This window comes from Heptranchias perlo, chromosome 14 (assembly GCF_035084215.1).
Source record: "Heptranchias perlo isolate sHepPer1 chromosome 14, sHepPer1.hap1, whole genome shotgun sequence".
Taxonomy (NCBI): Eukaryota; Metazoa; Chordata; class Chondrichthyes; order Hexanchiformes; family Hexanchidae; genus Heptranchias; species Heptranchias perlo.
The window spans coordinates 33920884-33948659 of NC_090338.1; the positions used below are offsets into that span (position 1 = coordinate 33920884).

At 39.3% G+C, this 27776-nt stretch overlaps 1 protein-coding gene across 4 annotated transcripts in view; it reads right to left on the reverse strand.

Moving 5' to 3' along the window:
* Positions 1–27776, reverse strand: part of LOC137332418 (rho GTPase-activating protein 26-like) — a 178775-nt gene that overhangs the window by 66335 nt on the left and 84664 nt on the right. For all 4 annotated transcript variants that reach the window (XM_067996236.1, XM_067996235.1, XM_067996234.1 and 1 more), the window contains exons 10-15: positions 23987–24081; positions 22597–22675; positions 12442–12481; positions 10063–10128; positions 9055–9129; positions 3700–3778 (exon numbers count right to left, since the gene is read on the reverse strand). In XM_067996236.1, coding sequence (XP_067852337.1) covers positions 3700–3778; positions 9055–9129; positions 10063–10128; positions 12442–12481; positions 22597–22675; positions 23987–24081 — 434 coding nt within the window. The remainder of the gene's footprint in view (positions 1–3699; positions 3779–9054; positions 9130–10062; positions 10129–12441; positions 12482–22596; positions 22676–23986; positions 24082–27776) is intronic.

Below are 27776 nucleotides of genomic sequence, written 5' to 3' on the forward strand. Positions count from 1 at the left end.
TATTGTACATTTATACAATAAATGGATTTAAGATAGAAATTAGCCATGATTAATTGAATGGCATCCCAGGCTCGAGGGGCTGAATGGCCTACTCCTGTTCCCATGTTCCTAGAACAATCTCTTTATCCCCGATCTGTTGAAGAATTAAGAGGTGCTTTGCAATAGCTAGGCAACTCTGCTGCAGTGCCAACTGCCATGCCATGCCATTCTTAGCTTAAGGATGGTCTTTTGTACTTCATTTAGAGCGATGGGTAGTTTCAGAGAATTTTTGAATTGGTTCCTGTGAAATTCTGGCTACAAAAGCATTTATTACTGAAGGTCTATTGAGGAGTTAATTGAAATGTTCAACCTAATGTTCTGGTAGTTCATGTGATCATAGCATAACCAACTGCATTAGTGGGGAAAGCAGCACAATGGGTGATTGCTCCATACAAACTTCAGTGCATCATAGAAGGTTTTCTTTTGAGACATGCTGGTCTGCATATAACCGGACCTGTTTTACATTCTTTTTTCACCACTAGTTCAATTTAACCTGCATTTTTTGTTACGTTTGTGTAGTGTTTCTTTACAATGGATTTCCTGTCATTGACATAACTACTATAGGTGGCATATTTTTCATTAAGAGTGGGAATCTCTGCATTATTTCTGTCAAAACAGGTCCTGGTGATGATGGCTGGCATAGATGGTGCTTTTGGCTGTAGACCGTGTCCGTTCAGCTTCCATTGGAAGTCATTGCTAATGTGTTATTTACTGCCCATGTGACTGCTTCAGCAAATTCCTGACATGAAACAGGATTTCAGCTGACACACACCCAGTTTTTTCATAGTCTTAGAAGCATTTTGACAACGATGGGCAATGACTAGACTAGAGCTGACTCAGATCAATATTTCATGTGTAAAGTAATTGTGTACAATTTGAAATAGTTTACTGCACTATTGCAATTTTCAACTGGTGAAGTAATCTGCTATTTAATGACAGCCAAGAAAACATTTCTGCGTCAGCTCGAAAGTATCCTTAATGTAAAAATGTTTCATTTGCTCATGTCCAAGAAACAAAGGAAGATTGCTCTCACCATATTCTGTGGAGTATTCAGCATTAGATTATTTTGCTGGGGATAAGTGTAAGCAAGTTTTTTTTTAAATTTGAATGGACAGTGGCCAATAAGTCACCATGGGGATCGGACTCATTGCTCAGTAATTCTGTGATTCATACAATGGCTTGAATTCCAGATTATTGCAACGAAGAGCTGCTTTTCACTCATCTCTGTCACAGCATAGTTTTGACTTAGCTAAGAGTCAGTGGCCAGGAACTTAGGCAGAAAAAAAACGGCAATTTAAAATCAGCATACAGGGTTCTCAGGATACACTGGAGTAGCAGCAAATTGGCAAGATTCAATATCAGCACTATCAGTCTCACACCAAGGCTGCACCTCAGGGGTGTTCAAGCTTCTGTCTTTGTGGGCTACATTAAAAGGCGCTATATAAATGCAAGTTATTGTTGTTGTCTTCAGAGCCACTTTGCAATTATAGTGTAATTTAATAACTACAGCGGAGTCATTAAGGCTGGCTGTCTAAGATGTATATGTAAATACATTCTGCGCATACAAACAGCAGGATCTCCAATCTGTAGCCCAAGGGCTATAACATGGTCTCCAAGCCTTGGCAATCCAGCCACCAAAGCTCAGATAACTCGGTCCGACATTTGCTTGTATCGTTTGTTGGTTTGTCCTCTAAATTATGAGGAGGCTGGGAAAGGGCTGTATTTTGTGCTGTTGCCTCATTGGTGATTAAATCCTAAATCAGAACTTCAAGATCTAATAGCATCAACAACTTGAGATAGAAACAAATTAATGGGAAATCTAATTTAAACTTCAAATGTGGTCATCAAGGCTCCATGATACGAACCTCTGCAGCTTGGGGAAAACAGAGGATTATTAAAATCAGTGAGTATTCTGTCACATAAAATACTTTACCAAGTCTGTAAATAAAAAAAGTAACAATCCAGCACTGCAACAACTTAAAATACAAAGTGCAAAAATCAACACTACAACCAATATAAATGCTGACTGAAATGCAAATGTTGCAGAGTCAAGCAATGTAAACGAGGAAAGGAATTATCAAAGTCTGCTGTTACTGGGACCATTTGTCCAAAACCCCCATTGGTTTTAGATATGCACTGACACAAAGCAAGTAACTCGAGAGTCACATGTACTACTTGACTAGAATGCTCTAAAGTCAAGGTGTGCAAGACTGTTTCCAGGAAATAGTCCACACCAACTACAGCACAAGGATGAATTAAATATCCACCTGAAAAGCAATACAATGTATTCGTACAAAATCCTCATTTAAGTGGGAATCAACTGCTGTCAGAACCTACAAAGCTTCATATTGGTAGGAGCCTCTCATTTATCATTTGTAGCACTAGCTTCTTACAGTAAACAAAATATTTTAGCAATACAAAATTGCACCATTTACAAATGGTTCATCTCCTACACAATACATGAAACCCCTAAAATTTATCATTTAACTAGACAACCATTATTATCTGTGATGGGTGAATGTTTCATTTGTTTGTGCAGAAAACCAACATCCAAGAAGCATAAATTACTTACACCGCACAAAATATTTTGGTTATCTATTTTTACACAATCAAGAACATTTCACATCTGTTTGCTATAATGTGGCTGAAGTGCCTGTCAAAGCAATGCAATTCTATTAACATATTAAAGTAATTCACAGCCCCAACAGCATGCAGTGCAGATGCAGGAGTTTCTACATAAACTCAATGCATTGGTAAAAAGGTCAAGGCAGCAAGTTGTTTTTCAAGCATGTCAGTCAAGCAGAGGGTCTATGTTTTGACATAAACAATGCAATCAGTTATGTTTGTACAGGTACCTGCAAAATATGTGTTCATAAAGCATGTACTTCACAAACTAAAATTCATCTCAGGAAATCCTTTACATTGTCAGCTTATTGCAATTTCTTACAAATCAAAATCCACCCAGCCTCCCTCCCTTAGCCGGGGCACCTTCAAACTTAATTCTATGTCCAATGCAGAACTGGCACTTATACCTCTTAATCAGGATCTAAACCGCCAAGATTGAATGACTGGTGAAACAAGTATACCAAATATTAAACCAATCAGCTGTGAAGATCACATCGTTCAAATAAACAAATATTCAGATGATTAGAAACTGCTAAAATGTTAAATTTAGCAGTGTGCACAAATAGTTCAGAAAATTCTCCAGTATCCCTGGTTACATTCTTAGTGTAAAAGCAACACAACGAAGAAAATCAAGTGCATTTTCGAAAGAGAAACATCACAAAGAGAAACAGATCCTTTTTAAAAAATAAGGTAGCTATAAAAATCTGGGCAATGAATTGTACAGATATTAGAAATGGATACCTTGGTCTCCTACAAAATGTAAATAACTAGCTCCAGTGATTCAGGATCAGAAGGACACACCATTGTCTATCCATCTTGCGCTGCATTTGCAGCCACTGATATTTCAGTTGTAACTTCCGATAAACGTTTTCTTTGAAGTCCCCATTACAACAGGTTTCTTAACTCGTCCCAGTAAAGAAGTTCAAACTTTGAAGATTACTTTCAAAACCTATGAGTTTGAATGAAGTCCAACTGCATATTTATTCAATCGCTAAAAAGAGGTATTAAAACAATTTTTCCTCTTGAAGGTCTTACCTCAGGTAATGTTTAAGTGTGCTGGTGATAGTCTTTATCTCCCATTCAGTTGAAGTCTCCAGATCTACATCAGCTGCTCCTTTTGAATACAAGAAACACAAAATGCTTAGAAAAGCAAAAGACCATTATACCCAACAAGCCTGACATTTTCTGATTTTTTGAACCCTTTGTCGTATCAATCAATGCCTTCTCTGCCGGAATGGTCTTTGAACCTATTCAAATTGTCCACTTCCCTGGTCTTCCCTGGAAACTTATTGGGCCAGAGTTTGCTGTGAGCGGCACCCACCGTTCGTTAGACTTGCACTTGCCCATAGACTGTCTGTGAGCTTTTGCACGGTAAGTTCCTCTAAATTCCAGATCCAAAGTGCACGGCACCCTCTACAGGGCATCTGGGACCTGTGTGAACAGGGCAAGCAGCTGTACATCTCTTTAAACAATCGGATTGAAGAATCTTTAATGAGCAGCACAGACTGAACCAAGAAGTGTAAGTTTGAACAGTGAATTCAATGTCAAATCAGGTACAGTAAGTGAAATAAAGAGGGGGAAAGAGAGATTGGATTAAGAGACAAAAATAAAGGAGACAGAAAGAAAAAGTAAGAAAAACATTTTTAATAATTTTTTTTTTAAAACATCCAACAATAATTAAAATATGACAGAATGAGACTCCACACTTGTAAAAGTTAATTTTCAATGCCAGAGACGTTGTTTGGCAGTAATTAAGACTTACCATGCCATTAAAATGGTACTTAGACATGAAATTACTTGACTTAACTTCTGTTGGCGACTTTAGTCCGTATAAGAACATAAGAAATAGGAGCAGGAGTAGGCCATCCGGCCTCTCGAGCCTGCTCCGCCATTCAACAAGATCATGGCTGATCTTCTACCTCAACGCCATTTTCCTGCACCATCCCCATATCCCTTGATGCCTTTAATATCTAGAAATCTATTGATCTCTGTTTTGAATGTACTCAATGACTGAGCGTCCACAGCCCTCAGGGGTTGAGAATTCCAAAGATTCACCACCTTCTGAGTGAAGAAATTTCTCCTCATCTCTGTCCTAAATGGCCCCCCAATTATTCTGAGACCGTGACCCCTAGTTCTAGATTCCCCAGCCAGGGGAAACATCCTCCCTGCATCTATCCTGTCGAGCCCTGTAAGAATTTTGTGTTTCAATGAGATCACCTTTCATTCTTCTAAACTCTGGAGAATACAGGCCCAGTCTACTCAATCTCTCTTCATACGACAATCCTGCCATCCCAGGTATCAGTCTGGTGAACCTTCGTTGCACTCCCTCTATGGCAAGTATATCCTTTCTTAGGGAAGGAGGCCAAAATTGTACACAATACTCCAGGTGCGATCTCACCAAGGCCCTATATAATTGCAGTAAGACATCTTTACTCCTGTACTCAAATCCTCTTGTAATAAAGGCCAACATACCATTTGCCTTCCTAATTGCTTGCTGCACCTGCATGTTAGCTTTCAGTGACTCATGTACAAGGACACCCAGGTCCCTTTGAACATCAACATTTCCCAATCTCACATCATTTAAAAAATACTCTGCATTTCTATTTTTCCCACCAAAGTGGATAACTTCACATTTTCCCACATCATATTCCATCTGCCATGTTCTTGCCCACTCACTTAGCCTGTTTTTATCCCCTTGAAGCCTCTCTGCATCCTCCTCACAACTCACATTCTCACCTAGTTTTGTGTCATCAGCAAACTTGGAAATATTACATTTGGCCCCCTCATCCAAATCATTGATATAGATTGTGAATAGCTGGGGCCCAAGCACCAGTCCCTGCAGAACCCCACTGATCACAGTCTGCCAACCTGAAAAAGACCCGTTTATTCCTACTCTCTTTTCTGTCTATTAACCAATTCTCAATCCATGACAGTATATTACCCCCAATACCATGTGCTCTAACTTTGCTCACCAACCTCCTGTGTGGAACCTTATCGAAAGCCTTCTGAAAATCCAAATACACCATATCCACTGGTTCCCCCTTATCGATTCTACTAGTTACATCCTCAAAGAACTCCAATAGGTTTGTCAAACATGATTTCCCTTTCATAAATCCATGTTGACTCTGCCAAATCCTATTATTATTTTCTAAGTGTCCTGTTATCACATCCTTTATAATAGATTCTAGCATTTTCCTTACTACTGATGTCAGGCTAATAGGTCTGTAGTTCCCTGTTTTCTCTCTCCTTCCTTTCTTAAATAATGGAATTACATTTGCTACCCTCCAATCTGCAGGAACCATTCCAGAATCTATAGAATTTGAAAGATGACAACCAATGCATCCACCATCTCTATAGCCACCTCTTTCAAAACCCTGGGATATAGATCATCAGGTCCTTGGAATTTATCGACTTTCAGTCCCATTAATTTCTCTAATACTTTTTTTTTTTACTTATACTAATTTCTTTCAGTTCCTCATTCTCACCGGACCCTTGTTTCTCTAGTATTTCTGGGAGGTTTTTTGTGTCGTCTTCCGTGAAGACAGACACAAAGTATTTGTTTAAATTTCCCTGCTATTTCCTTATTCCCCATTATAAATTCGCCCATCTGTTTCTGTAAGGGACCCACATTTGCCTTGGCCAGTCTTTTCCTTTTACATACTTATAGAAACTTTTATAGTCCAGTTTTATGTTTCTCGCTAGTTTACTCTCATATTCTATTTTCCCTTTATCAATTTCTTGGTCTTCCTTTGCTGAATCCTAAAATGCTCCCAATCCTACTTTTTCTGGCAACTTTATATGCCTCTTTCTTTGATTTAATACTATCTTTAATTTCTCGTTAGTCACGGTTGGACCACTTTTTCTGTTGGGTTTTTGTGCCTTAAAGTAATATATATTTGTTGCAAATTATGTATTAATTCTTTAAATGCTAGCCATTGCCTGTCTACCATCATACCTTTTAATGTAGTTCCCCAATCAACCACAGCCAACTTGCACCTCGTATTTACGACGTCAGTACAGGAACCTCACGCCGTTCAATATATTTGAATGGGGAGCCAGCCGGTGAGATGCTGTTTTCGCGCAACTTTTGGAGGAGCTGGGCACCTGGCACAGCAATTTCCGGATTTCCGCATTTAACTGCGCATGTGCAGTCACCAGAAGTTGCTGTCCAATTGGCACATGATTAACCCTGAGCACTGTTAGCCTCACCATTATTTTTACAGCAAAATACAGCCCAATGTTGCAAATTATACAATTTGTCTACATCTAATTTCATGCCCCCCCTCCCCCCAAAACAAAATGTTTGAACCCTTCGCCATAGTGAAAAACTTGCTTGCATCACCTTGGTTGATTGCCTTCATGATCTTGAAAACTTCAACTAAGGTAGCTCAAAATCTTCATGTTTCAAACAAGAACTACCATAACCTTTCCTTGTAACTTCAATTCCTAATACTCAGAATCATCTTTGTTATTCATCTCCATATCTTTTAATACACACAGTTAATTTCAAACAATTTCTTCCCTTGTGGCTAGCTGGCTCATTAAATTGGATATTCACCAACTTCCCTATCAAAAGCAGGTGATAAGTTGCTATGACTATTACATCAATTCTTAAATGAGCTGGTTGGTATTCTGCAGCAGAATCAGTAAATACTTAAAATAAGCAAGGCCAGCTGGAATAACATACTCTAGAGTATTTGTTATTTCACACTAATTAAGGAACTGTTCCTATTTAGTATCCATACTTCTAATGTGGACATTTTTTGTGATGCCAATAAAGTTTCCACAATCTAAATGAGAAACCTTGAATAGTTTGAATGATCGACAGAGACGTGTGAATTGTTCTTATCTCCTGCAGGACTAACTGAATAATAATTTTGTGAGAGATATTTGGTCTGCTATTGTCAGGACCACTGGCATTTCCCAATTCCGTAGTCATGAAATTTAGTAACAGCCTGCTTTTATCTTCCTCAAACCTCCTATATCCAAGGTACCGATTTACTCTACTTTCCTGCTTTTTTGTTATGTGGGGCTCGCCCATGCTTTTCTATCATATTAGCTATTTGCATGTTCTTTTACTGTCTTTCCATTACCTCAATGAGTTGATCTTTTATATCAAATAGCAATTTCCTATGAAGCAGTTTGCAGACCATTCAATCCACCAACTTCCACTCTGTTTGGATTTCTGCATTTTGTTCCTCCCCCCCTTCCCTTTTCTTAAACCTACTAAGGAACTTGCTTCTGTTTTCAGTTCTGACAAAGGATTATGCCTGGAACTTTAACCTAGCTTTTCTCTTGATGATTGACCTGCTGTATATTTCCAGCATTTTCAATTTTTGTTTCAGATTTGTAGTTTAAAAAAATATATTTGTATAGAATCCCCATTGTAACTATACTGGAACCAATGCCTGTTTTTTGGATTCCAAATGATGCCAAGTCGCACCAATCCTGATTGACATGCAGCTGCTTAATCATTATGTTTCTGCCATTTGCACAATTCACTTGCAGTTGAATTGTGAAAGGTATTAAATGTGTGAGGAGTTTGCAACTCCTTAATCAGTTGGTTTTGCAGAAACTGAGTCGAGTTGAGCAGCTAAACGTGCAAGGTGCGACATGGATTTAATTTGCCTCAGATTAATGAGCATTGATAATTGATGTCATTTGTCAATTCCAATTCTGAACGCCAGGTTTTGTTGCACGAGATGCCAGTTATCGATTGCTAACTGGATATATTTACAACAGCAACAACAACTTGAATTTATATAGCACCTTTGCATAGTAATACATCCCAAGGCACTTCACAGGAGCATTATTGAACAAAACTGGACACCGAGCCACATTAGGAGATATTCGGACAGGTGACAGTGGTAGGTTTAAGGAGCATCTTAAAGGCGGCGAGAGAGGAGGAGAGGTCTAGGGAGGGAATTCCAAAGCATAGGGCCTAGGCAGGTGGGGCACGACCACCAATGGTGGAGCGATGAAAATCGGGGATGTGCAAGAGGCCAAAATTGGAGGAGCACGGAGATCTCGGAGGGTTGTAGGGCTGGAGGGGGTTACAGAGATAGGGAGGGGCGAAGCAATAGAGGGATTTGAAAACAAGGATGAGAATTTTAAAACTGAGGCATTGCCGGACCGGGAGCCAATATAGGGGTCAGTGAGCACTGGGGTGATGGGTGAACGGGACTTGTTGCGAATTAGGATATGAAGTATTGTTGAGTTTGTTTGGGAACTTCTGATCAACAGAATAAACAGAAGTATTGTTTTTACACCCTAGAAGTTAGAAGTTGGGGATCTGAAACACAATTGGAGTTATTTAAAAAGCAGTTGAGCTCAATACTTAATACATACAAATATGTACAAAAAGATAAGGAAAAGAAACACAGTTCTTACCCATTAGTAAACCTAACAGTTTCTGAACTCGGGAATTAACACCAACTATTCGGTACAGGCCCTGCTCATTGATACCTGTTTTAAAGTAAAAAAAAACTTTTGCCAATATATCAAGCTGAATTTCTAATATTACTGTTTGTGAAATCTATAATTACTAAAATAATTACTATACCATTATAATCTATAATTACTATAGTTACAATAACTTAAGAAATTTAAAATATATATATTTTGGACATTTTAAATTAAGTTAGCCTTTAGTTACATATTCATATGTTCATGCTCGTGTGTGAAGAAGTGGGTGTGTATTTGCATGCCTACATGCTAATGCATTGGAGGTGTACTGGGAAGTACAATTGCATGCCTATTTGCTTATATGTACATACCTGTGAATGTAAATGTGTGAAAATATCATGTGAATATGCTTGCACATGCAAGTTTACAAACAGAGCTATGTTGCAAAATATTTTACGACTTTTCTGCAAATGTACTGCTAAGCATTCATCTAAAAGAAAATGCTACAAACCTTAAAACACAACTGCAGTCACAATGGGCACAAAAACACCAGACTAAAATTATCCTTCTGCTGGGATTATAAATCATGTAGTGTGCTTGTTGAAAATGGACAGAACTGACAAAGACATCAAAAATAATTCTTTAGGTAAGTTTAACCATATTACTGTGAAATTTATAATTTTTTTATGATGTTACAAACCTTATTTTGGATACTAAAAGTTTCAATTACTAAGAAAAAATGGAGACTGAAAGGATTTTGAAAATATTTGTTTAGTAATTTGGTTGGTTGAGTTACAGGTTTAGTAGATATCCTAGAGTCCTAGAGTCAAAATAGGTATAGAAGTTTGGCTTTTTAAAAAATTTTAGCCAGTCAAAAAGTGATGCTAGACTGTGATGCAGAAATGAGACACGAGAGCTTTATGGACAGGAATCATGTGCTATCTTAATGTTTTAAATATAAGATTGACAGATAAATTTTAAAAATTGTGTTACCTCTTTCTTCAATTGCATGAATGCATTTCTTTACTAAATCAAATCCAACTTTGTCCAGTTGAGCAGCTGAAAATCAGGAACAAACTCATCATTTTTAATAAGGAAGTTCAAACTTCAGCAAAGACATTTTTAGAAAACATCTAACAAAGGGTAGATGAAACAGACCTGGAAGTGACAGCTTAACCTTGGAGGATTTGGCAACATAATTCATCTTATGTTGTTTAGACATGGTGGGCGACGTCACTGAATACCCCCAGGTCTCTTCATCCACTCTTTGTAAGTTTTATCCCATCCAAGGAGAACATATACCTCCAGTTTTTACTTCCAAAAAGTAGAAAGTTGCATTTATCTTTATTGAACTTCATTGCTATTTATCAACCCAGGTGAAAATCCCATCTCGCACTTTTTGTAAGAACTTGTCTGTTTCCTCTGAATTCAGTTTCCTTCTTCTCCCCAAGCGTTGTGCCAACTACAAATTTAAGTACCTTGCTTTGTAAACTAGGTTCTGTTTCCCTGTTCCCTTCAGTCAATTGTGTGTGTGTGTGTGTGTGTGTGTGTGTGTGAGAGAGTGAGAGTGAGAGAGAGAGAAAGAGAGAGAGAGAGAGAGAGAAAACCAGGCTTCCAAAATTACTGAAATCAAAACAGCACTGCCACAGAAATATGAACTGGATACATCCATTTTAATTCTCTACTTTCCCCTATTCCTTCTAGTACATCGAGTTACTTCGAAACTACAGCATCGAAATAGGCTATTCAGCCCAACTGATCTATGCTGGCATTTATGCTCCACACCAGCCTCCTCCCTGCCTTCTTCATCTAACCCGATCAGGTTACCCTTCTATTCCTTTCTCCCTCATGTGCATTTACGCTATTTGCCTCAACTACTCCTTGTGGTAGCACATTCCACATTCTTACCACTCTTTGGGTAAAGAAGTTTCTCCTGAATTCCCTATTGGATTTATTAGCGACTATTTTATATTTATCACCTCTAGTTTTGGACTCTCCCACAAGTGGAAACATTTTCTCTACATCTACCTTATCATTGTCTTAAAGAGGTCACCATCAGGTCACCCCTCAGCTTTTTCTTTTCTAGGGAAGAGAGCCCCAGCCTTTTCCGATAAGGATGTCTTCTCAGTTCTGGTATCATCGTTGTGAATCTTTTTTGCACCTTCACCAATGCCTCTATATCCTTCTCATAATATGGTCAACAGAACTGCGCACAATACTCCAAGTGTGGTCTAACCAAGGTTCTATACAAGTTTTACATAACTTCTTTGCTTTCAATTCTAGCCCTCTAGAAATGAACCCTAGTGCTTGATTTGCCTTTTTAAGGCCTTATTAACCTGCATCATTAATTTTAGTGATGCAGGTTAATTTTAGTGTACCCCCATATCCCTCTGCTCCTCTATCCCATTTAGACTCTTATTATCCAAGCAGTATGTGGCCTCCTTATTCTTCTTACCAAAATGCACCCCTCACACTTATCTATATTAGAATTAATTTGCCAATTACACACCCATTCTGCAAGTTTATTAATGTCTTCTTGCTTTTTGATGCATTCTTCTTTTGTATTAAACTTTAACCAAATTACAAAAATTATTTCAACAACTTTTAGTGCTCTACTCACTGGAGTTTAGAAGAATGAGAGGAGATCTTATTGAAACATATAAGATTCTGAGGGGGCTTGACAGGGTAAATGCTGAGAGGACGTTTCCCCTCATAGGGGAATCCAGAACTAGGGGGCATAGTCTCAGAATAAAGGGTTGCCCATTTAAGACAGATGAGGAGAAATTTCTTCTCAGAGGGTTGTGAACCTTTGGAATTCTTTGCCCCAAAGAGCGGTGGAGGCTGAGTCATTGAATATATTCAAGGCTGCGTTAAACAAATTTTTGATCAGCAAGAGAGTCAAAGGATATGGGGAACAGGCGGGAAAGTGGAGTTGAGGCCAGAATCAGATCAGCCATGATCTCATTGAATGGCGGAGCAGGCTCAAAGGGCCAAATTACCTACTCCTGCTCCTATCTCTTATGTTCTTATGTACATGAAGATTCAATAGGAGAGGCACCATGGAATTCCAAGGTTCTAAATATGAACACAGTGGTTTTAAGTGTCAGGATATTTTTGTTGCAGTAATACCACAGATTGGGAAAAAATGGTCAAATTGAGAGATCACATGGAAAATAACATTTGACTTCTAGTGATCAGCTCTCAAAATTTCTAATAGTTTTCTAGTCCAGTTTCACATATTGCATTGTGTTGCTATAAATAAGCATTAGGAGAAATTGATGGTTGTTTTAGAAGATTGTGTAATATATTTTGCAAATGTCCCTTTAGTTTGTCAGAATTCATCCAGAATTATTAATAACAATAAATACTTACCGCCTTCACTTATCGGATTGTCCTTATTCAAGTTGTACACCTGGAAAAAAGTATGGCATTATTTTACTGGGTAATATCCTCAAGTCACTATTGGCTGGCATAAAATTAAAACACCCTTCTACCGGCTAGAAAGCTTAACACTGACCCTCAGGTAAAAACAGATTTCCCATAGAAATACAACTCAAATCCCCATTAAAATTTTACTGAAACAAAGAACTGCATTTCCTTAGCAATATTAAATGTAACGCCAACATTTAACAGTGGGATAAAATTCTTGGTGCGCAATGTGAAATCTGCAGCCAAAGAACCAAATTAGCACCACAAACATTCCATTTTGTTTCTCCTAGCAATTCACCAGTGATCCTAAACATGCATCCACGAAATGTAAGACTCATAGCATTTTATTTTCTGCGTAGCATGGTTAAAATTTTTATTTCCATGAGAAATGAATACTAATGAGCTGGAACAACCTTGCAACAATTACTCCGTTTGACAGTGCGAGGAATCTGAATTAAAAATGAACAATTGAAACGATATGTGCTTTGAAGCACCCTACATTTCCAATCATCCTTACACAAGTTGATTCAGCTCCCTATTGCAATCAGGTTTAGCCAGATTTCCTGAGTCAACGAAATGTAGCACAAAACATAAATGACAAATGATAGCAGTTTCACTACTAAAATGTTATAATTTTAAATTTGAAAGAAAAAATCTGAATGGCAAGGCTAAATGTAGAAATTATGTTAGTTATTAATATGGAATATACGCATATTCAGCATATGACAGGGATGGAAAGTTCCACTCAACAGCCAGGTGGGTAAGTTAATAGCTGAAAATCAAATTGGACCTCAATCTCATTATTTACCTGTCTTCTATTGTAGCTTCTTCTATCTTGCTGAGCGAGCTACTTCATATTTAAATACTATTTTAATTACCTTTTGCCATTAATATCTCTGGCTGTAACTGTTTATAAAGTCAATAAAGCATCTCCATATTAAGAAAAGCACAGTTAACAACTCCTGCATTATTTTCCAGCATCAATGCATTGAACTTAAAATTACTGCACAAGGAAAGAAAACAAAATCCCCAAACTGCATTTCTGAAACCTGGAGCTAATAATCTTGGCCTCTAGGAAAGTGACATTTCTCTCTACTATAATTCAGGAAAAAAAGTCATGATTTGTTGTTTTGTAATTTTTCACTGGTTAAAAAGAAATGGAACTTTGTTCTCTAAATATCTAAGATAACGCCAATTAAATCAAGCTTACGTTCAAGTATCCCACAAAGTTGGAGCCTGCACCTACGATACTAAATGAATCTCAAAATCTGCAGCATGGAAGGCATTTTATCAAGTTAGGTAATTACTGTATACATTATTATATTGTTTTAGGGGACAAAACCTGAAGTAGTTTGCAGGCTACCTTCCTGGAATACATGCCTTATACAATACTGAGGAATAGAGAAAAGCAACACTGCTAGAAAACTCTTTTCCAGAAATATGTTTTAAAAAAACATTTCTGTAAAAAAAAGACTTTTAGAAAAACCCTCAGTTTCAGCATTACCTGAAACCTACAGTCTGACACTTGAGAGATAAGAGCTGGCCCTTTCTTTCATTAGTACATCCATTTAGTTTTACTGGCTATGTGCTGGTGGAGAACATTACGTACCAATTTAAATGTCACAATGGGGCAGCATGAGTCACTGAGAACTTGATCATCCAGAAACCAGGTCACCTTTTCATTTATTTCATTTGTAAACAATTTTACAACACCAAGTTATAGTCCAGCAATTTTATTTTAAATTCACAAGCTTTCGGAGGCTTCCTCCTTCCTCAGGTAAATGTGACATTTACCTGAGGAAGGAGGAAGCCTCCGAAAGCTTGTGAATTTAAAATAAAATTGCTGGACTATAACTTGGTGTTGTAAAATTGTTTACAATTGTCAACCTCAGTCCATCACCGGCATCTCCACATCATTTATTTCAGAAATTGCTTTAGAACTTGTCCTTCATCAGGCAATAGCCAAAACAAACACAAAAAAAATGACTAAAGGTGTTCAGATTTGAATTAATACAGTTCTAGTTAAGTGGAACACTAATTTTTGATAGATATCTAATGTGGTATTTCTACAAATTTGTTTGCATATACAATATTTGAAGAAATACTACGAGATGATAAAATACTACGAGATGATAAAATACTACGAGATGATTCCTTGGAAGCCTAGAAGTCAGAAAGAAATGACAAGTGTAAGTTAGCTCTGACTCATTTCCTAATTCCATCTTTACCAAATTCGACTACAATGCCACATTTAAAAATAAATTCCTAAAATTTACCTGTAATTCTCTGCCATCCAGATTGTGAAGTAAAAATTCAGTATTTTACAAAGAAAATAAGATCAATGGGTGATACTGTGCATTGGAGTATCAACACATGCCATGAAGGGGTGGGTTCCAGAATTGATCATCTTCCCTCTCTAGGCTTATGATCTGAGCCATGCTTCTGCAAGGAGGTCCACAGCAGAGGCCAAGTGCTTTCTTAGAATCTACACCTCTTGCATTTCATTGCTGCCATGAGATATACAACTGCAGTGTAAGTTATTCTAGGATATGCTGAGTTGCATGTCCTTCCATTTGATCAACCGCCCGCTGGGATTACCTGGATAAAGCTGAACCACATTTCCCTGGGGAGGCAGGACAGGGTGGAATTTAGTCTTTTTCAATGCATTTGTACAAGCATTATATAAGATTTCTAGAATATTGCTAATCTTGTTAGGGAAAAACTTTCCCTACAAACAAAGGCTTTCTGCTCATCCAAAACAAACTTTTGATGACCGTGTGCAGAGAGGGCCGCTTTGAGTAATGAGCATCTGCTGTCATTCTCATCTCCTGTTTATAAGATGGGTAGGAGGAGTTGTCTTCAGTTTTAGTATGTTTTGGGCAAAGATTAGTGTTCTTGATAACTCAGAGACAATTAATCATATGGGAGGCATGATGTCACATGTAAAGCAGGTAGCAGATTCATGAGACAGGGAGGATGATTGATAGGAGGCTCATTTGGAGCTAATGGGCGCTAAATTGGGCTGTGTAGTGCCCGCTGTTTCGGAGCTACATGGCCTCTCTGACATGCAAGATGGCGTCTTGGTATAGGAGTTAGCACAGGCGCAGATAATGAACGCTGGAATCATGTAAAGTAGGACGAAAATGGCTTCAAACAGTATGCAACGCTGATTTAAAGTGATAGACACCATTTTGGGACTTAACGCTCAACTCAACGCACAGTCTTAACCCCAACCATCTGAACGTGTCTTAGTGTGCCTGGAGGACCCCCCACCGTGCTAATTAAAGGGACCATGCAGGATTTACAGGTTAGTGGCTGGATTATTGCTTCTGGCTGCCGAGACATTTGTAACTGTTTTTGGAGGTCTCCTAGACTTCAATACTAGGATGCAGGGACATAGCCTAACATTTAGAGCCAGGACGTGCAGCAGTGAAGTTAGGAAATGCTTCTACACACAAAAGGTGGGAGACATTTGGAACGCTCTTCTGCAGATGGCAGTTGATGCTAACTCACTTATGAATGTTAAATCCAAGATTGATAGATTTCTGTGAGCCAAGGATATTAAGGGATATGGGGCTACGGCGGGAATATGGAGTTAGGTCACAGGTCCACCATGATCTCATTGAATGGTGGAACAGGCTCGAGAGGCTAAATGCCACTGCCACTTGTTGCCTCCTGACATGCACCACCTTCTCCTGCAAGAAAGCGGGACGTGTATCTGGGTGATGTGCCTGTCATGATTGAATGGCTGCCAGTGCGTATGGCCTGTGAGTTGTGGGTGGGCGGTTTGCAACAGTGGTAATGTGTAAGGGTGAGTGGAAGCATTACTGAGTACTGATGGAAAGAGTTTGTTGGTATATGGGTGATTGGCAGGTGGGGGGGGTGGGTGGGAGGAAGGTGTAGTGCGTGGTGCAGTTGGTAGGAGACGCCACTTGACAGTTGACCTCACTCACCTTGACCACTCATGTCAAAGCATTGAACTTCTTCCTGCTCTGCATTCATGTTCATGATGCTGTGCGCCTGGCATTGACTTCGTCCCCTGCTGCCTTTTGGGTACATGTCTGGAGGGCCTCTTGCCGCCCCCGCCCCCTCCCCCACCTCCCCCCTCCCACGGATATAGGATGTCCCTCTTACTGTCCACCTCTTGCACCAAGGTCTCTAGTGCATCAGCAGGGAACCTTGGTGCATGCACTGTCGCAGTCCTGGTACCAACTCAGATCAGCAGATTGGTGAGGTCTGGCGTGCAGATTGGAGAATGTGGGATTTAGTAGTGCGCAACTTTTATTCAATGTTTTAACATAACTCATCAGTGTGTAGACATAGTGAATGGTCCTGCATCTGTGATTTACATGTGCGATGTCTGATCTCTGTTCAGACTCCATGCAGACAGTAGACTGTTATTTTCAGCAAATAACAGGTACCAGCTATCTTTAAGAAACAGCCTCCCTTTAAGAGATTGAGCTCCCCTGGTGGTGGAAAGTGCAAATTGATTCCACGTGCAAGGCCTGGAATGGAACACTGATTGCAAGTGAGTCCTCGGGCCGGCCAAAACTTGCGTCCTGTCTGTGCAGGGGTCATTGGACGCGGGGTAATAACGCATCATGCCACCTGTGCCCAAAAACTGCCCTTATCCAATTTTTCCCCCAATGTGTCTAAAAACATATATAAAATGAGAACATCTTCGTATTGATTAGAATGTCCTTGCAGCAAGGCTAGACAGCTCAACTAATAACAAGGATCTTTGAAAGTGCACTTCGAGACCTTGTGGGGTGATAAACTTTGTCAGGTTGTATTCAAACATCTTATCAGTATGTTTAATTGTACTCTTGTGTTTTAACATCTTTGTTACTTATAACTTTTTAAATAAAGCCATTATACTTTGGAACAAATCACAATTTGTCTGCCAGTTGTGCAAAATGCAGCACTCACAGCACACAGGAGAGATGCCAGGAGGGAATATTGGGTTGGAGGTGGTATATATAATACAACTTCAGCCAATTTCTCTGATTGAGGAATCTCAATTTTCATTTGTGTGACTAAACTGGTTTTGTTGGGCTCTCATAGTAATATTAAAATATGTAGAGATCCATACAAGCCAGGTGATATCAGGTTTGCATTGCATAGCCAGCAGCATAAATAATAGTGTCCATACATAATATAGCTAAGTGATCTTCCTTATTTATACAGAGCAACAGAGCAATAAGATTATAGCCAGTGATCTTAATTTTCAGTAACAGCAAAAATAGGTATGTGAGAATAAAGCAAAAAATTTAATAGAAAATACCTAGTATCTTTGCAGAAGGCATAAAGGTCAACTCCATTAATCAAGCTGGTTAACCTCGATTACCACCTGTTCTACTTCTTACATATCAAATAGTCTTTGCGTTGGAAATACAAATTCTTGGTCTCAGCAAAATCACTGGGTAAGGTACTTCCTTGGTTAGGAGCAGGGGACAAGGCCAAGGTACTGAGTGGACAAGAGGAGAAAATAAGCAGGAAGGTCATACAGCCACTTCTGCTATCAGCTGGTTATGAAGTGGCTGTCTACCAGCGACTGGTATGTACGGATGATAAAAGCATGTGGTGGGAAACAGAGAGACAAAGGAATAGAAATTCAGCTGCGTCCATTTTCGGGTACCGCAGGGATCTATCCCTGTGCCTGAATGTGAGGCCTGAGGTATGCCCGATATTGGGCCATGGGCATCATTTCCATCGAGTTGGTGAGCTGCAGGGAGCAATAGACAGTTCGCCGGTGAAGCGAGATTGTAGATCAGGCTGCTGCTGGCGTTGCAGGAAGGAGGGCTACTGGGAAGGGGGTGACTGTGGATCGGGTCGGGAGGTAACAGTGACGGTGGGGGGGGGGAGGAGGTAGTGGTGGCCAGTGGGAGTGGGGGAGAAAGAAGAAAAAAAGTTGGTGTCGGGCAGATCTAATCAGGTTTGTATTGCATCGGCAGCAGTATAAATAATAGCTGATTATAATGAAAATCTCAAAGCACTTCATGCAATTACCTTTGAAATACAGTAGCTGTACATTCTTTTAATGTGGGGTTCGGCAGGAACACTCCTGCTCCTCCCGGATTCACATTTAGGTAATTATATTTTAAAAATTTACCTTATGGTTGCAGCCTATTAGGCACATGTAGACTTGGTTTTCCTGAGCAAACCAATTTTTCAGTGAGGACCTCAAACAAGTGTTAAGTCCCTTATTTGTATACGCAAAGGGACTAAAGCCTGTATCAGGCATGGGCACTGCATGCCGATTATTTTGGCGTTTACCAACCTGGTGGATGGTGTACTTCCAGCTCGTAATGAGCATGCACTTCCTGCCCACCACATTGGAGCCTCAGGAGGCTGTTTGCCGCCCGTAAAACAGGCGCTGTGCGGCCAAATTTCTAGGCCATAGTCTTTGGTGAAGCACTAATAATTTTGCATTCATACAGCCAACTGATTGGGTTTGTATTGCATAGACAGCAGCATGAATAATAGCTGATGATAGTGAAAATCTCAAAGTACTTCATGCAATTACTTTTGAAGTACAGAAGCTGTTATTGATGTAGGCAAACATGCAAAGACTATAACTTCGCTAACAACCCTCTAGTAATTATTTATATCATATTTCAAAATGTGCAGATGGCACAAAACTTGGAAGTGTAGTAAACAGTGAGAAGGATAGTAATAGACTTCAAGAGGACATAGACAGGCTGATGGAATGGGTGGATATATGGCAGATGAAATTTAACACGGAGAAGTGCAAAGTGATACATTTTGGCAGGAAGAATGAGGGGCAATATAAACTAAATGGTACATTCTAAAGGGGTGCAGGAACAGAGAGACCTGGGGGTATATGTGCACAAATCTTTGAAGGTGGCAGGACAGGTTGAGAAAGTGGTTACAAAAGTGTAGGGGATCCTGGGCTTCATAAATAGAAGCATAGAGTACAAAAGCAAGGAAGTTATCTTGAACCTTTATAAAACACTGGTTTGGCCACAACTGGAGTATTGTATCCAATTCTGGGCACTGCACTATAGGAAGGATGTGAAAGCATTAGAGAGGGTCCAGAAAATATTTACTAGAATGGTTCCAGGGTTGAGGGACTTCAGTTACGTGGATAAACTGGAGAAGTTGGGGTTGTTCTCCTTGGAGTAGAGAAGGTTGAGAGGAGATTTGATAGAGATATTCAAAATCATGAAGGGTTTAGATAAAGTAATTAAAGAGAAACTATCCCCAGGGTCAAGGGTCAAGAACCAGAGGACACAGATTTAAGGTGATTGGCAAATGAACCAACGGCGACATGAGGAGAAACTTTTTTATGCAGCGAATAGTTATGATCTGGAATGCGCTGCCTGTGAGGGGTGGTGGACGCAGATTCAATCGTGGCTTTCATAAAGTAATTGGATAAATACTTGAAGGGAAAACAATTGCAGGGCTACTGGGAAAGAGCGGAGGAATGGGACTAACTGGATTGCTCTTACAAAGAGCCGGCACGGGCTCGATGGGATGAATGGCCTCCTTCTGTGCTGTAACCATTCCACGATATTAAATCAGCAGAATGCATTGGTCAGTCAACAGATGCTGCCTGACCTGATAACTGTTTCTAGTATCATCTGTTTTTATTTCAGATTTCCAGCATCTGCAGTATTTTGCTATTTACAACTGTAATGAAAATTCATTAGCAGAACATGTATACAAAAAATTCCCTGAAATATTTTCCCATCTAGCTTTTGCAAATCCCCAACAGTTCTATATGTGTTTAACATCTAAATGTTAAAATATCACTTTGCATGACAAAAATGTAATCAGATTACAAACTAGAGCACCACTGTCTCTTAGAGGAGAAAAAATGAACTACAGACTGCAGTCTGTTGAAAACAGGTTCCTATTAAACACTATTCCACCTCCTATTAGCATCAGTAATAAAATATAATTGAGCTCCATGTTCATTCTCAACATTCAATATGTTAGAAACAGCACCATAATTCATCTCCATCCTTACCTCTCTACCTCTGCTGCCAAAACCCTTGCCCACGCCTTGAAGTTTGATTTTCTTCAGTGCTCATGCTGGTTTCAATGCCTCGACCCTCTACAAACTCCAACTCATCCAAATGCCTGCACCCCCATCCTGGGTGAGCTCCACATGCCCCAGCCAGTTAGCTTCAAAGATCCTTGTTCTCAAATCTTTCCATGGCCTCATCCCACCCTATGTCAGTGAATGTCTCTAGCCATACTTTCCTACATGCACCCTCCACCCTACTCCTTGTTCCCTGCTTCCTCCAACAACACCTACTTGCATTTATATAGGCCTTTAACATAGCAAAATGTTCCAAGGTGCTTCACAAGAGCAATATTGAACAAAATTTGACACTGAGCCACATAAGGAGATATTAGGACAGGTGATCAAAAGCTTGGTCAAAGAGGTAGATTTTAATGAATTTCTTAAAGGAGGAGAGAGAGGTGGGGAGAGAGAGGTAGAGAGGTTTAGGGAGGGAATTCCAGAGCTTAGGGCCTAGGCAGCTGAAGGCACGGCCACCAATGGTGGAGAGATTAAAATCTGGGATGAGCAAAGGCCAGAACTGGCGGAGCGCAGAGATCTCAGAGGGTTGTAGGGCTGGAGGACGTTACAGAGATAGGGAGGGACGAGGCCATGGAGGGATTTGAAAACAAGGATGAGAATTTTAAAATCGAGGCGTTCCCGGACTGGGAACCAATGTAGTTCAGCGAGCACAGGGGTGATAGGAGAACGGGACTTGATATGATTTAGGATATGGGCTGCAGAGTTTTGAATGAGCTCAAGTTTATGGAGGGTGAAAGATGGGAGGCCAGCCAGGAGAGCATTGGAATAGTTGAGTTTAGGGGTAACAAAGGCATGGATGAGGGTTTCAGCAAGAGGTGAGCTGAGGCAGGGATGGAAACAGGCGACGTTACGGAGGTGGAAGTAGGCAGTATTGGCGATGGAGCAGATATGTGGTTGGACGCTCATTTCAGGATCAAATAGGACTCCAAAGTTGCGAATGGTCAAACAACTTACATTAAATATAACAAATATACAAATACGTCACAAGTGTTAATATTTGTCAATATTTGTCATGCTCAAAATGCTTGCTACAGTGGTCAAGGAGAGGGATGGAGTTGGTGGCTAGGGAACGGAGTTTGCGATGGGGGGCCAAAGACAATGGCTTCGGTCTTCGCAATATTTAGTTGGAGGAAATTTTTGCTCATCCAGTACTGGATTTCTAACAAACAGTGTGACAAATGACTGACTGTCACCGGTCCATCAATGATGGGTGCTCCTTCATCCACTATGCCCTCCATCTGGAACTTTCTCTCAAAACTCTCTTTAAGACTCTCTTCTTCAACCGTGCTGTGACCCTCACCACCTTTTCCTTTCCCCCTCCTGCTCAGTATTCAGTGCCCAGTAAAGCACTGAGATATCTCTCTATACACGAGGAAGTTGTTCTTATTCACGTATCAATTATGTAAGCTTTTTTCTAATTATTTGCCGCTCCGAGAAATTTCTGCCCCAATATACGTCCAACAGAACTGGTATTAAAGGTTACACCTTCTCTGCTTCTATTCAGAATTCTCTAATTTTTCAGACATACATTTCATTTCTGGGGAATCACTTTTTTCCCAGGTAGATGTTACATACATGGTTTGCTCTGCTGAACTCTCTAGAAAGACAATACTTAATTGAAATACAGACCAGTGAAGAAACCCACAGAATAGCAAAGAATATTTATAACTGTTTGAATTTGCGACAGTTTCAGACTGAAATGATTTTTGCAGATAGGGTGAACATTTTTGATTGGATTTTAGATCAGAGTTTTAAAAAAAACTTCTACTTCCCTTTTCTCCGTCACTGTTTGAAATTAGGTTCACTAGCAATGGAAATACATGTATGGAGTTTCAATTTCAAATACTACTCCTTTCCATTCCATTTTTCAGAGCTAATAACACATTGGATCAGCAATCTGTGAGCCTCATTTTGTAGCAATAAATTAAGTCTAAGTGCCAGACATTCAATTCAGATTGACCAGTTTGAAAAGCAACAAACTGGAATTGTAGACCTCGTACAACAGTGATAATTACGATCCTCCTTACTGGTTCTCTGCCGTCCATGGCCTCCATCCACAGCCTTCTGTCCTCCTCAGAAAGTGACTGCATGGTGATCATGGTTGCCCTGTAGAGTACACAATACAATCAAAACTAACTACCAGAAATGACCCCTTGAGGAGCTTAAGTTCAGCTTATTTACTTGAACAAACTTGTTTTTCTCTTAAAAGGAATGCACTTGAACTTCATTCCAAAAGTACCAGAGAGACATGAAATTTGTTTTACTACAACTGAAAAACATGGCAGGCCATAGTAATACTGAGAAAGAGGGAAGAAGAAAAAAAAAAAACTTGTCCAACATTTAGATTTGGGTGGAATGCTTCTGATGCAACAGCCTTTTAATGCTTTGTATGCATGTTAGATTTCTTTTTCAAAAATCTATTTGATAACTTCAACATTTTTTTTATTATAAAAGGATTATTTCTTCATGTGGAGAAATATGGTTTGGATTTCTGCAAGTAGTGTTACTTCACTGAAGACACCTCCATTAATTAAAAAAAACCTGAAGTAAATCTAACCCATTGGGAATCCTCCAATGGGCTAGATTTTAAACAATTAAACCATCTTTGGAACAATGCAAAACTGCTAAACTCAACATGTTGAAAAGCAACCTTATCTATCAACAAGTATTTCATCCAGATGACAACTGCAAAAGTATTTCTGAGGTAAGACAAAAAAATTAAAACATGTGAAAAAGGAAGCTAGAGGCATGAAAATCTGTCAAAATATCAGGAGAAGGAAACGTAGTAATAAGTAAGTATCACTGCCAACTAAAAAAGGCCAAATCTTCAAATACTAAATACTACTGCATGTGTTTTACCACAACCTTGGGTATAAAGTGAGAGTTACTTGCACGCCATTTAAAATAAAGGAAAAATGGCCTGTCAGTGTATGGTCAAATTCAGCCTAAATGTTCAGGGTTTAAGTTAGTAACCATTATGTTATTTTTTTTTAAAAACGGAATCGACAACAAGACAAAGCCACTTGTATAACTCAAGACTTCAGCCTATTGAGGTAATAAAACAGATTTCAGGGCTTCCAACTCGCTGTTTCAAATGAATTAGGACACCAAGAGAAAGTTTTAGTTTGCAATTTATAAGCAATGGAATATAAAACATTTTCAGACAATTGAAATTAAGGCTTTGGTCCCTGTGCAATCTCAGTTGCGACCTGACTGGGGAGAATTTCTGATTTTTTGCAGAAGATACAGTTCATAAACTATGCCATTCCCCAGCATGATTGTCTTGAGAAATACCAACACAGATGAAAGCTTGAAACTTGACAGGCAGTTTAGATCTGAACATTTAGAAAGTAGAACTACTTGTCTATAGAAAGACAAGCAGAAATTTAATGATGCCATGCTCATCATTCAACTCACCTGTCCACTCCCTCCACATCAAAACAGAACCTTTTCTCAATGGAGTCAGTTTTTCTCCTAATGCATGATTTGAGGGTAAAAATTTCCTCATCCCCCTGTGAAAAATAAATGCACTGTCAGTGAATGCCATACTAATTCCTTTCAACAACTAAACAAAAAAAACACAGGCACGGAAATAAGTGTCAATCAGATGGGGGCAGGACGTCTCAGGGCTATCATGTGAGCCCACCTGCTGATGTTAGAAATTCTTCTTTAAATTTAGATTTTTTACATAGAATGCACAGCACAGAAACAGGCCATTCGGCCCAAGTGGTCCATTCCGGTGTTTATGCGCCACACGAGCCTCTTACCTCCTTACTTCATCTAACCCTATAAATATATCCTTCTATTCCTTTCTCCCTCATGCTTCCCCCTTAAATGCATCTTTGCCAGTCGCCTCAACTACTCCTTGTAGTAGCAAGTTACACATTCCAACCACTCTCTGGGTGAAAAAGTTTCTCCTGAATTCTCTGTTGGTTTATTAGTGACTATCTTGTATTTATGGCCCCTAGTTCTGGTCTCCCCTGCAACTGGAAACATCTTCTCTACGACTACCCTACCAAACCCTTTCGTAATCTTGAAGATCTCTATCAGGGCACCCCTCTATATCCAATGCCTCTATATCCTTTTTATAATATGGAGACCAGAACTGTTCACAGTACTCCAAGCATGGTCTAACCAAGGTTCTACACAAGTTTAACATAACTTCTCTGCTTTTCAATTCTACCCCTCTAGAAATGAACCCCAGTGCTTGGTTTGCTTTTTTAGTAGCCTTCTTAACCTGCGTTGTTAATTTTAGTGATTTGTGTACCTGTACCCCCAGATCCCTCTGCTCCTCAATCCCATTTAGACTCTTATTATCCAAGCAGTATGTGGGCCCCTTATTCTTCCTACCAAAATGTAATACCTCACACTTATCTATATTGAAATTCATTTGCCAATTACCCGCCCATTCTGCAAGTTTATTAATGTCTTCCTGTATTTTGTCACAGTCCTCCTCGGTACTAACTATACCCCCCAATTTGGTGTCATCCGCAAATTTTGAAATTGTACTTTTGATTTCTGGTTCCAAATCGATAATGTAATAATGGTGAACAGTGGCCCCGGCACCAATCCTTGTGGAACACCACTTCCCACTTTTTGCCAGTCTGAATAGCTACCTTTTACCTCTACTCTCTGTTTTCTGTTTTGTAGCCAGCTTGTTATCCATTCTGCTACTTGTCCCCTAACTCCACATGTTCTGACCTTAGTCATGAGTCTACTATGTTGTACCTTATCGAAGGTCTTTTGAAAATCCAAATATATTACATCTATTGCATTACCCTTGTCCACCCTTTGTTACTTCTTCAAAGAATTCAATAAGGTTGATCAAGCATGATCTTCCCTTTTCACATCTGTGCTGATTATTCTTTATTATGTTTTGGGTTTCTAGATGTTTTTCTATTACATCTTTGAGTAAGGATTCCATTATCTTTCCCACCACCGACGTTAAGCTATTTGGTCTATAGTTCCCTGGACTTGTTCTATCTCCCTTTTTGAATATAGGAATCACATTAGCTCTCCACCAGTCCTGTGGCACTATTCCCTTTTCTAATGATTTTTATATATATGTAATAGTGCCTCTGGCATCTCTTCCCTAACTTCTTTTAATATGCACGGATGCAATCCATTCAGACCAGGGGTTTTATCCTCTCTAAGTTTGATTTGTTTATCAATTATCTCCCCCCTTTCTATTTTAAATGTCTTTTTTGATTTCTTCTAATGTCATGCTCACCATGTTAATCTCCCTGGTAAATACTGAGGCAAAGTAATTATTTAATATTGCTGCCATTTCTCTGTCATTACTTGTGAGTTTATCATATGTATCCTTTAGAAGCCCTATCCTTATCCTGATTTTTGTTTTGTTATTTATGTGTCTGAAGAATACTTCACTCTTTCTTTTTATATTGCTTGATAATTTAATTTCATAGTTTCTCTTCGCCTTCCTAATTGTTTTTTTAAACTTCTTTCCTAACCTTTTCATATTCCCTTTGGTCATCCTCTCCTTTTTCAATGAATAGACGCAATGAACACAAATATACAAAGGGACATTACAATGTACCTCAAGTCATTTAGAACAAGTTTCAGAAACTCTACAAATATTAACATTAATACACTAAATTAAGTTCATACATTTCTGTAACATCATTGAACCCACCACCAGAAATCTCAAGTGTTTGAAAAGGAAAAATGCAATGGGAGTGGTCAAAGTTTTGAATGTGGATAGATCAGACAGTGAAGGCCACATTAATTCCTTTCAGCATTACGAAAGAATACGATCACACTGCCCGTAAGAGAATCCCTGATCTTGAAACATCTTTTCTCTTCTCTCTCCCAACCCCATCAATAATATCCCACACTAAGAAGTCTGGTTTCATCCCAAAAAAAATTAAAAGCCTTCTATATAGCAATACCCCAGACTGGGGATGAAGCATTTGGAGGGGCATAGGGAGAAAATGGGGGCAGCAATTCTATGAATCTACCAATGATCTCTGTCCTAATGTACAATCGTGTTGGCAGGGTGCCAACTCAGCTCAAGATATCCCACAAATCCCTGCTTCAAATAAAGCATACCAGAAGGAGGATGACCAGTACAAGTTGGACAGCGTACATTTCCCATTTCTAATTGAGCCATTTTCCACAGCATCCATGCAGACTACATTGGCAACAGCCCTGAAGCCACATAACTGGCTTTGTGAAGCATAAGAAAGGAATAAGAATACACCTATTTGCCATTAATAACAAATTAGCCAATTTAGTTTGAAAACTGGCTTAGTAAAAGAAAGTTGAAGGTAACAATACAGAAAATAAATAGTTTCTGCCATCCCAGCCATTGCTATTTCTTGTATCACATCCTTTAGGGATCTATTCTAGGTCACACCAGTTTACACTATTCATGAACGTTACGGAGGACGGCAATTCTGTAATAAAGTTTTAAAATTTACTGATAACACCAAACCATGTGGGCAAGAGATGAGTGAAGAGTTACAGCATTAAAAGGGATCTGGATCAGTAGATGAGCCAAGAGAGCATAACAAAGCGGAAAAAAGTGAAGGGAACAAGTTCATTCTGAAGTTAAAAATGTAGTCCCACGTTTGCTTAATTGCTACTCATTTCTGAAATGGAAGTATAAAAGCATTACTCCCTCTCTCCTACAGTGGCAATACAGTTCTATTCTCTTAACTATCGGATATACCTCTATCAGATGATCAATCAGACACCTCCATTTCAAGCTTAAAAACCCAAGTTTCTCCCATCTTTCCTCACAATTTTTTTTTATTATTTGCTCATGGGCGTCGCTGGCATTGCCCATCGCTAATTGCCCTTGAGAAGATGGTGGTGAGCCACCTTCTTGAACAACTGAGAAGCTTGCTAGGTCATTTCAGAGGGCGATTAAGAATCATCCACATTGCTGTGGGTCTGGAGTCACTTAAGGACAGCAGGTTTCCTTCCCTAAAGGACATTAGTGAACCAGATGGGTTTTTACGATAATCCAGTAGTTTCATGGCCACCATTACTGATACCAGTTATTTTTTTTATTCCAAATTTTATGTAATTAATTGAATTTAAATTCCTCAGCTGCCGTGGCAGGATTTGAACTCATGACTCTGGAATATTAGTCCAGGCCTCTGGATTATTAGTCCAATAACATAACCACTATGCTACCGTACCCGATTCAGTTCTCTGATACTAGAGATCAGTCTCTTGATTC